General features: G+C 35.2%; 1 protein-coding gene across 4 annotated transcripts in view; it reads left to right on the top strand.

The window, feature by feature from the left end:
• FIG4 (FIG4 phosphoinositide 5-phosphatase) overlaps nucleotides 1-12659 on the top strand; it is a 74279-nt gene that overhangs the window by 14868 nt on the left and 46752 nt on the right. For 3 of the 4 annotated variants that reach the window (XM_062572654.1, XM_062572653.1, XM_062572652.1), the window contains exons 5-10: nucleotides 141-191; nucleotides 1631-1779; nucleotides 6863-6991; nucleotides 8064-8164; nucleotides 8597-8759; nucleotides 9679-9776. In XM_062572654.1, coding sequence (XP_062428638.1) covers nucleotides 141-191; nucleotides 1631-1779; nucleotides 6863-6991; nucleotides 8064-8164; nucleotides 8597-8759; nucleotides 9679-9776 — 691 coding nt within the window. The remainder of the gene's footprint in view (nucleotides 1-140; nucleotides 192-1630; nucleotides 1780-6862; nucleotides 6992-8063; nucleotides 8165-8596; nucleotides 8760-9678; nucleotides 9777-12659) is intronic. The other variant, XM_062572655.1, reaches the window with a different exon arrangement.

Here is a 12659-nt window from a genome sequence, read left to right as displayed (position 1 = left end):
TTAGAGTAAGATAGCCAGAGAGGTTATAACAAGAATCACTATTTTATACATAGTTTACTTCCTGAGGTCTTCTGAATGACTTCTTGGGATCTGTCTGCTTAAGGTAGTAATTTTCTCTTTAAACTGCATTATTTTATTAGGTATCTGAGAATCTTTCAAAATGTGGACCTTTCTAGCAACTTCTATTTTAGGTAAGTATTAATGAGTCCTTTTAAAATGTGTACACTTACACTTCCTGGAAGATTCTGCTTTTGGATTTTGATAGCCAACGTCTTTAGTTTGGTATTCTAAGGAAATAAGATGTATATGATCGCACTACTTGTCCATTCTTTTTTATTTTTTGAACCTGCTTCCTGCATCAACAAATTAATTAGAAATTAAGTCTTCAAGATACAAAGTTAAGCTATAAGAATGTTAGTGACAGGGGAGAGAACAGACACTGAAATTAGTGTTTCCGTTAGTTAAAGCTCAAAAGACAAAGCAGCAAAACATTATACAACCAAGTATCCAGGTTCTCTTCTAGTTTCTGCTAGAAGGTGACAAGTGTATACCTTTTTCTTGGTCATACTTAAAAGAAAGAAGGTTCTATAACATTCTTACACTTATGAGTGTAATTTAAATTACCATGGCTGAAGTCACAGCAGTTTTTTTTTTCTGTATAGTTTTCATAGAAATCCTGACTGGCATTATAAGAAAAATTATAAGAAAACATTTGTTCTAAGGGTAGACTTGAGGAACAGTCTGAACAAATCTTTGTAAACAAGTTTCTTTCAAAAGTTTCTTACAAACGGATAAGTGTATCAGGTGCTTATAATGGAAATATAGTGAATACATGAGCTAGACTTCACTGTCAGCAACCATAAATCTAAATGTCCAATGTTAATGCATATATGTATATGTTTTTAATCGTTAATGAGTATCTAAACTTACTGGAGGATCAGTAATCACTGAGGCTAAATCACTTAGGCTAAAATGAAAATTTATTTGTATTTCTGACTAAGTGTTGTGTACCTTTGATTTCTCCTATAAGAAGTGAATCTTAGTGACCTAGGGAATTTAGCAATTAGCATAGAGTACTGTCAGTACGAGAGACGAGATACAGAGTGTGTTACTGTTACAGAACTAATAAAAAGCTTTTGCTTATTCAGCAGCTGCTATTTTAGGATTTATTTCTGCTGCAATCACAAATCTGAGAACAGATACAATCTCTGGCTGTTTTGAGTTGAGGTAATAGAGAGTAGTGCAGAATTCTCAGAAAAGTAAGATTGTTTATGTATGTGCACATCTCTGCCAGAATAGCTATTTTTTATTTTCAAGACTACTTCTTGGGGCATAGTGAATTAAGCTTGTAGATGATCTTTGTTCAAAAAGTATGTTCAGTCTTCATTTTTAATAGGAATATAAATAAAGTTTCAGCTATTATATTATAGACAGTTTATGAGTTTATAAAGCTTCTTCTGTAAGTCATCTGTATCATTTGCTAGTACAGAATCATCATTTGTGTAATGTCATTTTTCTTTGTGGATAGAAGAGTACTGTCTGTGTTAAGTATAAGTACAAGTGGAGAGTAAGGGCTTGCAGAAAAAGCCTGTGCTTCTACAATTATTAGTAAATGTGAACTTTATATCAGTTACAGCTATGATCTGTCCCACTCCCTTCAGTATAATCTTACTGTTCTGAGAATGCCCCTTGAGATACTAAAAAGTGAAACAACTCAGGCTCGGCAAGAGAGTTTTGATATATTTGAAGATGAGGGACTTCCAACACAGGGTGGAAGCGGTAAGTAGATTATCTAAATTAATGTGGTTGGTTGTGAATACATTTGGAATGTATTTCACTTCAGTTTTCTTTTGAAAAACATTCAGCTATTCTGTATTGATCAGTAACCTTATAGTGGTCATGAGTTAATAAAAGATTACATAAAGCACCAATTACAGATATTTGAATGTGAACAATGCAATTGCTAGAGATGATTAACCATTGTTTTGGTAGTTTACATTGCAACTCAGGGAGATAATTGAGCATGCTGTCATTTTTCAGCAATTACAACTGACAACTTACAACTGACTTGTAAGAATCCCAGTAGGAATTAATTACAAACAAAAGTGGAAGCAATAACTGGATTACTACTACCAATAAATCTTATTTTGTTTCATGCTGGAAAATATTGACAACAAAGGAAATGTATGAAGTTAGCATTAACTTTATGTAGTACGTACTGTCAGGAAGGCTAAGAAAAATTACTGATTTCAGTTGAAAAATACAGCCTCTCACTTTGCATCTCACATACTCAGAAGATTGTAAAGATGACCAAAACTGTTCTCTTTGCCCTTCCAAACTTTTCCCTTCCAAAAAGAAGCTCCCTCCAAAACACTTCAGGTTGTATTCCATGCTGTTGGGGTGGATGTTTTTAGGTTTTACTGCTCTGTGATTTGTACCGAATATCTAAATGTGCTATCAACAAAAATTGCAATGTAATTTTTTGAATGTTTGGTGTTGTTTATGTGATACCAATTTTTCTCATGTTTCATTATATAATATCTGAAATAAGTGTTACCTGTGATTCATACTTAATGAGTACATTGATGTAAAAGTGATCTCAAGCAGCTATGGAGATACAATTAATCTTCTTATGACGGTATAGAACACAGCGTCTTTTAAATCTAAGTTTGAATGTTCATTCACCACCAATGAGACACTTTGTTAGATTATGTCTTGACTTTTCCAAGGACTTCGATGTGAATCTTTGCCAATACACCTAATCTTCATTAATAGGAGACCAGATTTATTAGACTAACCAGAGCCAGGCATGTATTCTTTGCTGCCTTGTGCTCAGCTGCACAAAGAAGTCATTAAATAAGTGCTTATTCTCAATTCTTGCTCATCATTTTAGCGTGACATTACCGGCCTGACTTGTATTTGATTCATACACTAATTCCATTTGACCTATCAGGCAGACTTCTGTCACTGGCTGCAGTACTGATAAGCCACGCTGTAATGCTAGATTTTCCTCTGTAAGAGAAACGGTAGGTAGCTGTCCCTGCCTAGTAGTACGACATTGCCCAGCTCTAGTGGACATGTGAAGAAATGCCACCTTCTGTTATTTCTGCTGAGCTCGTAGCCCTCATTGCAGTGTATTCTGACACCACTGCAGATGAGAAAAAGGAAATGCTCTTCTCTCTACCCCCAAATGCCAGAGGGAAGTTGTAGATGCAGTACAGAGAGCCCAGGATGATTAAGGTCCGTATCAGTACCAGGAAACCTGCTTAGAGGGGCCAATATACTCTTGTTCTCCTCCTCCTCTGCATCTTTCTGGGTTGATACGAAGAGGTTGCTCTGACACTGGTCACCAACTCGCACAAAAAAAATAGTGTTCCATCCTGCATAGCATGTCAGTAAATTTCAATAGTACATTTTCTGTCCTCTCCATTTCTCCAAAAAAATATAGGGTGTGCTTAGAATATTATGTCTGTAGGAATTTCTCTTCATCGTTTTTTCCCCCTCAAAGACAATAAGTGTATGGCAACTTGTGCCAAGAAAGCAAGATCAGGAGTGTTCTTTGTACTACATGTAGAAGGTATTGAAGTATGCAAGATATTCTGCACTTTATAAGGTAATTTATTCTGCAGTCTTCAGCTACTGCTTTCAGTTCCTGCTTCTTCTTTCACTTTCTTCCCTTCCACAAAGAATTCTCTCTGAGCAGATGAATTTTAACTTTTTTAAGGAGATATACATTTTGCCATAGGAAGGAAAGTTTCTTCAGATGTGAGTTATGACGCAGCCAGGTTCTGAAATCAACCATAATCATGAAGTCATCTGTGTAAAACTAGGATGAATTTCTACTCTCTTGTCATAGATTTTCCCTCCTCATCTTCTGTAAACAGATGTTTTCTGTGGGATACAATACTCATTTGTTCATTTACAGTATTGTTACTTACAGTTGTGTTAGTCATCTGTGGCCTCTGCTGGTCAGTGGCAGAGGTTATGAATAACCTTATCTTTGATTATGTCTGTAAAACAGGTCAGATAAATTGCATTCTAGAATTGCCTGTTCCTATTCATTGATTTTTAAGGTAGTGTGGACTCATAGTTTAGATACAGATATTGTAAGCATCCAAAATGAAAGGAAATTATTCCTAGTCTCTGTGTGTCTGAATTATTGTTCCAGGGAATCATGATTTAGTCTCTGCCAGATTGTTCCTTGCTTGATTGGTAACAGTTTCCTATAGTCTTTGCCATTCATGTGCAGGAAATCATCAAAAATTAGATGGGACAAGGCACTCATAACTTTGTGCTAACTGACTGAGATGATTTTCATCCTTAGTCTCCTGAAGATGTGCTAGTATGTGCTGATACAACTTCTTATATCAGGACAAATTTTCCAGAGCAAAGACTTGATGTGACCTGATCACTTCTGCAAGTTTTAGACATACCTTAATAAAGTAGAAAGAGTCCTTACAATGAAAAATGTTTCATATGTGCAGATGAGAATAATATAAGACCTGGGAGGATTTCTTGTACTGAAAATCCTAAATTCTGTTGTGCTTCTGACATAAGAGATTAATACATGACATTAGGGCTCACTGTGGAGAGTAGTTAAACTTTTGTACGGTCATACTTGGTATTTTCTCATTTTGTGTTCCTTGTGGGCTTTTTGGTACTGTAGTTGGAGACTGTTCTTTGCAGTGTCATCCTTCTAAATTCTGTGGATTGAGTACGCTGTATACCTTTGTATTATCAAAAGAGTTGACAAACTTCAGACTCTTTGAGCCTAGGTTGTGAACATCTTGACCATAGGAAGAAAATGGCAATGAAGCCAAATTCTGACCTGAGGTGTTTTAGTATTGCATATTACCCAATTTGTTGCTTTCCTTTTTTCTTCCTGGAGAGGTACGACCATCTTTTAACCAGATCAAGATCCTCTAAGAAGGATAAAGATTCGTGATCAAATCCAGTATAATGGAAAATGAACTCTCATTGCCGAAACTTTAAGGGGATCACAGAGTACTGTTGCTTGTGGAACACATGCCCTTCAAGGCAAGTTCCACTAAAGTTTGGGAGACATGTCCACTTGCTTCAAAACTTTTTGGTCACAGATAGGCAGAACAACAGGATAGAGAACGCCTGTTAATATTTTGTTTAACTGTTGATCATGAACTTGATGTAAAAGCTTAGATGAAATATTTTGATCTGTGCTTGTGTTGGTTAGATAGAGGTTCAACAGACTGTTCATTGCTGCTCTTGTCAGCCACTGTGTAACCTCTGTTACACAGAAAATATAATACACACAGAAATATGATACAGAAGACACACTTGCCCTCCATTAGCTGTGGTTCTTTGAGATATTCAATGTGAATTGCATGACTCACCTTCCATCACTTCTAACAATATGAGTCTTCCAAGGCACTGAGGAAGAGTTACATTGATCATGCCTTCTGTACCTCCAAAGGAGATGCTCTAAGTCTAACACCTAGTTAAAATAAAGAAATACCTAGAGCAACCCCCACCCGAATTTATCCATGATAAACTTGGACATCTAGGATAGACCTACACAGACTGCAGCTCAGAGAATCACAATGAATGTTAGGTAAGTTAACTAGTCACCTTTGGCACTAGAACTTACTACATTACGTAGTTGTATATATCTATCTTACCATCTTTTAAAAACCTCTAAGAAATACTGTGTGTACTATGCCCTGAATCTGATGAAAAAAAATGAAAGGTAGTCAAGTCATATCTTTTCTTTTAAAAGAAAGAAAACAAAAACTCTACCCAAAGCAAAAAGATTTTACTAACATGGTCATATATTATATCAAGAATAGATTGCCAAATACTACAATGCCAGAAATGACTATAAGGAGTGGAGGGGGCAATAATCCTCCCTCTGCAAAGGCTTTCACCTGTGAGATCCTTCAGATCTGTATGATAGCATCTTCTCTTTGGTGTCCTTATGAAGACTTTGGGAGATAAAAATGCCATAGTCTTGACCCATCAGCGGTGTGCTGACAGCGTACACAACTGTGTTACTGGCTGATAGTGGCATCGTATCTGTTCATAGGTAAGAATATGGGCAAAAAATAGCTGTCCATCATTGAAGAACAATCAGATTGAACTTAATGCATTAAAGTAATGCTACTGGAAATGAGAATGAGGACAAATTGCTCATGAAGCTATTGTGGCCAAGTTCCAATGAAAGTATACAGTCTCTCACCGCAGTGGTTACAAAATCTTGATTTTGTCTGGGCTGTTGGTAAGCTTGGATAGCAGCAGTTTGTTCAACAGGTGCATTTTCATCTTCAGTCTTTTAGGAGAATTCATTTTTCGCTCTCAGCAGAACATCTAGTTGCTCTGATTGACATATTTACTGCTATAAAAACTACATGATCTTCAGTAGAATATCTAGTTAAATTCAGAACTGATGTAGAGTTAAAAAGCTTTGTGAAGTCTTCCTTTGAGGGTATTTTTCCCTTAGTTGGGATTCACAACTTGAATTCTTTTCTGTATTATCAAATCTTATTGCTATTCCCATGTAGAGGTCTCTTCAATGCTGGTAGTAGGAGAAACTTCTGCAAAATCTGCTATGACCTTACATTAAAGGTACACAAATACTCCAGTGACTAGCAATTGTAAAAAATTATAAAACTCCGTAAATGCTGATCTGTAGCATGTGCTTGAAGTTACCTGTGTTTGGCAGACTTCAGGGATGTGGGTAAATGATATGCTGAGTTGAAGCCAAAGGAAATCAAAACTAAGGTCAGATGACCGGAGTTTAAGAACAATCCAGTACAGTTCAGAATGTTTTTAAATTGCATTTTTATTGTAACAATTTTTAAAATGCATTTTTATTGTAACAAATTCCTAGGTATATTTGGAATTTGCAGTAAGCCTTATGAAAAGTATGTGTGGAATGCCAAGCTTCTGGAGGTAGTAAGAAATACAGTTCACCGCGATTGGCTGCTGTATATTATTCATGGCTTCTGTGGGCAATCAAGTATCCTTTTACTGTTGTAAAAATTGTAACGAAAATTTTCAGAAATCCTTGCCTTTACGCTTTCTGTTGAAAATGATGGTGAAACTTCATGATTTTCGTGGGAGGAGTGTTAAGAAAATATTAGAACACATGCATTTTTTTTTTCCAAGCATGTGTTACTTAAAATAGGTCTATATACATTGTAGTACTAGGAGAAAAGACCCAAATACATATCTCATTACAAAAAAATGCCATCTGCACATCTTAGTTAATCTCATTTATTACAGAGTCACTGTATTTTAATAGTCAACAATGTCATGTTAATTCAAAGGCCTGTCACCAAAAAAACTGTGGAAGGAAATAAAATTATGAATTTAAGGTTAGGGGTTGGTATTGTTTTAGTTTTATTTTTCCATGATTGCAAAGTTGCTGGGCATTGGTTTGATTCCAGGCAGAAAGTTAAGTCTCGCTTTTTTGTGTATTGCTGTTTGGTGGTAGCTACGAATCTGACCATCAGTGTTATGCTTGCATATGCTTTTTAAAATGACTCTAATAGTCTTTGCATTAGGTTTGTGATGAAAGGATGACTCCTTCCCACTTTCTTATGCCTCCCTTATGCTAAGAAAACTGTACAAAGTGGCAAAGCCACACTAGACAATCTGATTTTATCTTTTTAGTTTTAATAAACAATAAATATCTTGAAAGCACCCACTGCCTCGGTAAGAGTTTGTCTTTCGGTTGTTGTTGCTACTTAAGTAGTTGCAACTCATCTGTGTTTTCCAGACAAATAGTTACAGGATATCTAACATAACTGATCTGCAAATAGAAGTTCCCAAGTTTTAATCACGGTATTTAAAAAAGCAGTATTTTTGGCCTTGGGTGAATCTTGTACCAACTTCAACTCCTTTTCACCCTAAAAAATTGAAATATTTCTCTTCCTTGTGTTGTGAAAAGTGGTTGATACATTGTAATGTAGATTCCATATTCAAAGCTCTTTAGAAATGATTATTGCGCTCTCCTAACTCTAAAAGAAAAGTAAAGTAAGTGAAAGAAAAATTGCATAGGATGTGTAAACCTTAACTTCTTTTTCAAGAACTGTTGATTTATGGTCGCCCAATATATGTCACTTTGATAGCCAGAAGATCAAGCAAATTTGCTGGAACACGTTTTCTGAAACGAGGGGCAAACTGTGAGGTAAACAAGGAGTGATTTCATTGAGGGTATTGTTTCCTTTTGCTTTCTTCAAAGCATATGAAAGCTTGAGCCTGACTGAGCAATGAAGTGAAACGTTTTAGAGGGGTTTTAAGGCTTTAAACTATCATCACATCTATCACTAAACTATCGCATCACAACTATCACTAAAATTTGAAATGGGATAATAAAGCTGTTCTTAAGTTAGTAAGTTAACTGGCAGTTCTTCTGTTGCACTAAGAAATAATGATACAATTTTTTTAAGTAGAGAAGAAAAAAAATGGAGTTAGGGAGAAGTGGAATTTAACCGTCAGTGGTGGTGTCACTTCTGTGGTTTGGTATCTGACAGGTTCGTTGTACCCTGGTTGTTTGTGACAATTAGTTCTGTATAGTGCATGCAGCTCTGCATCATAGATGTATGTCTGACTGTTTCAGGGGGATGTTGCTAATGAAGTAGAAACTGAACAAATACTGTGTGATGCTTCAGTTATGTCATTTTCTGCGGGGAGCTATTCTTCCTATGTTCAAGTTCGAGGATCTGTCCCCTTGTACTGGTCTCAAGATATTTCAACTATGATGCCTAAGCCACCCATAACACGTACGTACAAGTGATTCTTTCTGTACGAATAGCACTGTATTCCAGTGGCAAATCTGAGAGAATAAGTGAAGATTTAACTTGAGAAATTGAAAGAATTGTCTATGTGTTTGTTCTTTGGGAAGCTATAATTTAAGGTAAGCCAGTGTTCTTTATAATAATCATGCTGGCATATAAGCATTTAACTGTACAAACAGCTGCATTTGATGAAATTGAATAGGAAAAAAGTCTCCATATTAGACTTACTAGAAAAAAGTCTTCATATTCAACAATGGAATATGAAAAACTTGTTTGAAAGTGTCTTATTTCTTTGTACATTTGTCTTGAGTAGAGTTACTTTTCTTTGTCTGAATGTGTTGTGAATACAATTTTGAACTTACTGAAACTGGTGGAAAATGGCCCCACTAAATTTAGTGGGACCAGAGTGATCCATGAATTGCGTCCTCAATATTTGAGGCATGTGTATTTGTTACCGATATGTGATTTGTAACAGTTCTGGCTAAATTCCACCCCAGATTAGAATTAAAACAGGAATGATATGATAAAATGAAACAAAACCTTCAACAAAATTAAGCACTGCTAATCCCCAGAATATTTTTTTAAAATTCATCTAAAAATTTAAGTAAGTAAATACATTGTACATGTGGAGCAGAACAATGTTCCTAACATTTGTTTAGGTGCAAGTACATTTTGTTACTAGCAGCTTCACAAAGCAGAAGGATATCTTCTTGCTCTTCTTAATTATTGAAAAGGGAAAGTGTTTTTTCAAGCAGCTTTGTATGAAAAGAAGAGTGTATATAATCATTATTATCAGAGAATTAGTAAATATTTGCGAATAGTACTTTAAAGGACAATGATTTAAGTGATTCTGAGATTCAATTCTCTTAACATATTTTTGAATATTTTAATGCATTTGTTGCAGTGGACCAGGCAGATCCTTTTGCACATGTTGCTGCTCTTCACTTTGACCAAATGCTTCAGCGATTTGGTTCTCCCATTATTATTTTGAATCTTGTGAAGGTATAGTATTTTGAATACATTCTATGTGTTTTCTAATTTTAAATATAATACTCATTTCTGTAGAATCTCTGTATTTTAGATTGTGCTCTGAGCTCACAGGAAGAAAATCTGCCATTTGTAATCTAATAAATCTTATCCTATCCATATATACATAACCTTGTAGCTGCTTCCATGACAGCACTACAGAAAAGAACAGTTGCCAGTTTTTATAGATTTATTACAATAACACTTCACTGTTGTTTTCAGGCTCTTGCTGTTACCGCTCAGATGGGAGAAACTCTAAATAAACTTGCCACTGAATTTAATTTAGCACTAAAACATGCTAAAATAATATGATTCTATGCAAAGAGATGGCTATAGACACAGAAGACTGATTTTGCTCTTTGAAATATTATAGTCAATACTTGCCTTTCCTTTGTTTACTCCATCTGGTACAGTTGTAGATGTATGGGGAAAGAGGAAAATGAAGCTTCTAGAGCTAGGTAGGAGCAGTGCCAGTAGCAGCAGCAGTGCACTAGTTGGGGAACCACTTCATTGCTGCCTCAGTTTTGGGTGGTACTGTACTTGTTGTGTGTTACATTTTGTGCTGGGGATTAGTTTTTCCTTTTTCCTTTTTTTTTCTTTTTCCCCCCTGTTCCAATCCAGTCATTTTATGTGGTAGCGTCTCAGCCAGGCAGGTTTGACCTTGTGATGGCAGAGGGTACTGGGGTACGGGCCAATGCTAATGGGACAGGAAGAAAGGACTCCAGTCCCTTGGAGTCTACCCTGTCTTGGATAAAACCTGTAAAAAAAACAAAAAACAAACAAACAAACAAACAAAAAACCCCTGAATATTGTCATGAGAGAATAACAGGTTAACATGATTTCTGCCTTGTATCATATAAAATGATATTTAAAGAGAAAACAGTTTATGTGGGCTGCTGTAATAGACCAGATGCAAGTTACCTGGTTTCTTTTTCATTCTGAAGTTTCTATTTGTTTTGGTAATTTTTCTGATAGTCGGAAATTATATCTTATTGCAGGGTTTTTTTTTAATGAACTGTTTCGACATTTGAGTTTAATATAATTTGTTTTGCCTTGAATTGTATTTTGTATTTCTTTTTAGTCTTTTAAAAAATATTTATCATTTTGTTTATCATGTTGTAGAGTTGTATTCAGTTGAAAAAAGGACCTTTAATGTGCATGTAGGATCAGTTCCTAGTATAAAAAATAGGGAAAAATAAAAAGGAAGACTTTAAAAACTAATTTTTAATAAATGGCAAATATAACCTATTTTCTATTTCTAGAATCTCTTCTGTTTGGGACTGCTTTTAAGACTGTGCAAGAGTCAGTGGAATCAACTTCAGATAGCATTTGTTGACAAGAAAATGACTTTTTTTCTCTTACTTACAGTCCTAGCTTTCAAAAGCCATTGTTAGTGTGAGTCTAGGCTCACATGAGCTTGACACGTGAATCATTATATGCTTTATTCATAGGTCTTTTTATGCAGTGGCTGAAAATACATCTCTTTCTCTCCCTCTCTATAGATGCTTAATATTAGGATGCTAAAATTAATGTTCCTTTATCACTTCATGTACCACTTCAAAAAAAAAAAAAAAAAAGTGTTTGCATGTTGCTGTTGCTTTTACAAAAATGCTAGGTATTTCTATCTCCAATACTTTTATTATTTGATTTCTTAAAGGCTGGTGAAACACAAATCCATATCCTACTTTACTTTTGTATCCTACAAACTTGGTAACTAGTAACAAACAGATTAGATTTCCTTTTGTTCATTCATGGCTGATTTTATGCAATTTTGAAACAGTTTTTATAATATAGCCTCGGTATAGGTTTTAGTTTGAATCAAGTTGAGAGAAAAGCCATATTAATATATGAAGTACCTCAACATATGGTATATTCATAGAATGGGAGTATAATTCTAATTTTTTTAAAATCCTCACGCTGCTGCTGTTCCCTATTTTCCATTAGTATTGGAGAAAAATTTACTTGGATCTATGTCCCTGTACTGCAAGAGTTAATGGGATGTCATCCTTTCTGCAGGTCTTTCTCTTCTGTCTGTTTCCCCCATCTTGATACTTTCATTTCTTTTTGCTGCTTTTCTTCTTGGAGGGTTCCATTCTTCAACAGATGCTTATGCGCAGTGGGGACAGATGACTTTCATTATTAGAAATCAATTGTTAAACACCTAAAATGTTTAGGTTTTTCTCTTATTTTTGATGTAATTGGACTAGTTTTGCAAAAGTGCTTACAGAAGTGCCTACTGCATTTTAAATTTCTGTTAGCATGGCTAAAACACCAAAATATACATTTGAAATGAAGCAAAACTGCTCATGCTCAGTTTTTGCTCCGTTTTGAAAAAGTAACAGTTTGCTCTAAAATGCTTGAGCCAGAGCTGTGCATAGATTGAGAATACACTAATACACAAAGGGATATAAGTCTGATTTATAGCAGGTATGCCATGCTGCTATGTCATACAACATACATGGTTCATATATTGTTTTTTAATGAAAAGACAAAATCCTTGCTAGATCTTCTCAGGCTTTTCCAATCTAAGGAATTCGAGCCTGGGAAAAGCTTATGAAAGAGCTGTTTGGTTTAGAAGCTCCAAGAATCTTTCAGGCTTTTTTTGGTTTTTTTCATATTTAGTCCTTGTTGTTCTCCCCAAAATATACCTAGGAAAAAAGTGAAGTAATGTTTTAAACACAGTTAAAAAAATGCATAAAATATGCACCCCCGCCTTAAATGTAAAGCGTTTTTGTTCCTGGTATATAGTATCTCTGTGATATTTCTCATTAAACATTTTGCTTAACAAAGTATTATTAATACAAACCTGATAGTACTTCTCAAATTCAACTGCTGAATTTTCAGAATCACAGAATGGTT

Source organism: Rhea pennata, chromosome 3 (genome assembly GCF_028389875.1).
Source record: "Rhea pennata isolate bPtePen1 chromosome 3, bPtePen1.pri, whole genome shotgun sequence".
NCBI lineage: Eukaryota > Metazoa > Chordata > Aves > Rheiformes > Rheidae > Rhea > Rhea pennata.
This window is presented reverse-complemented; position numbering and strand designations above follow the sequence as displayed.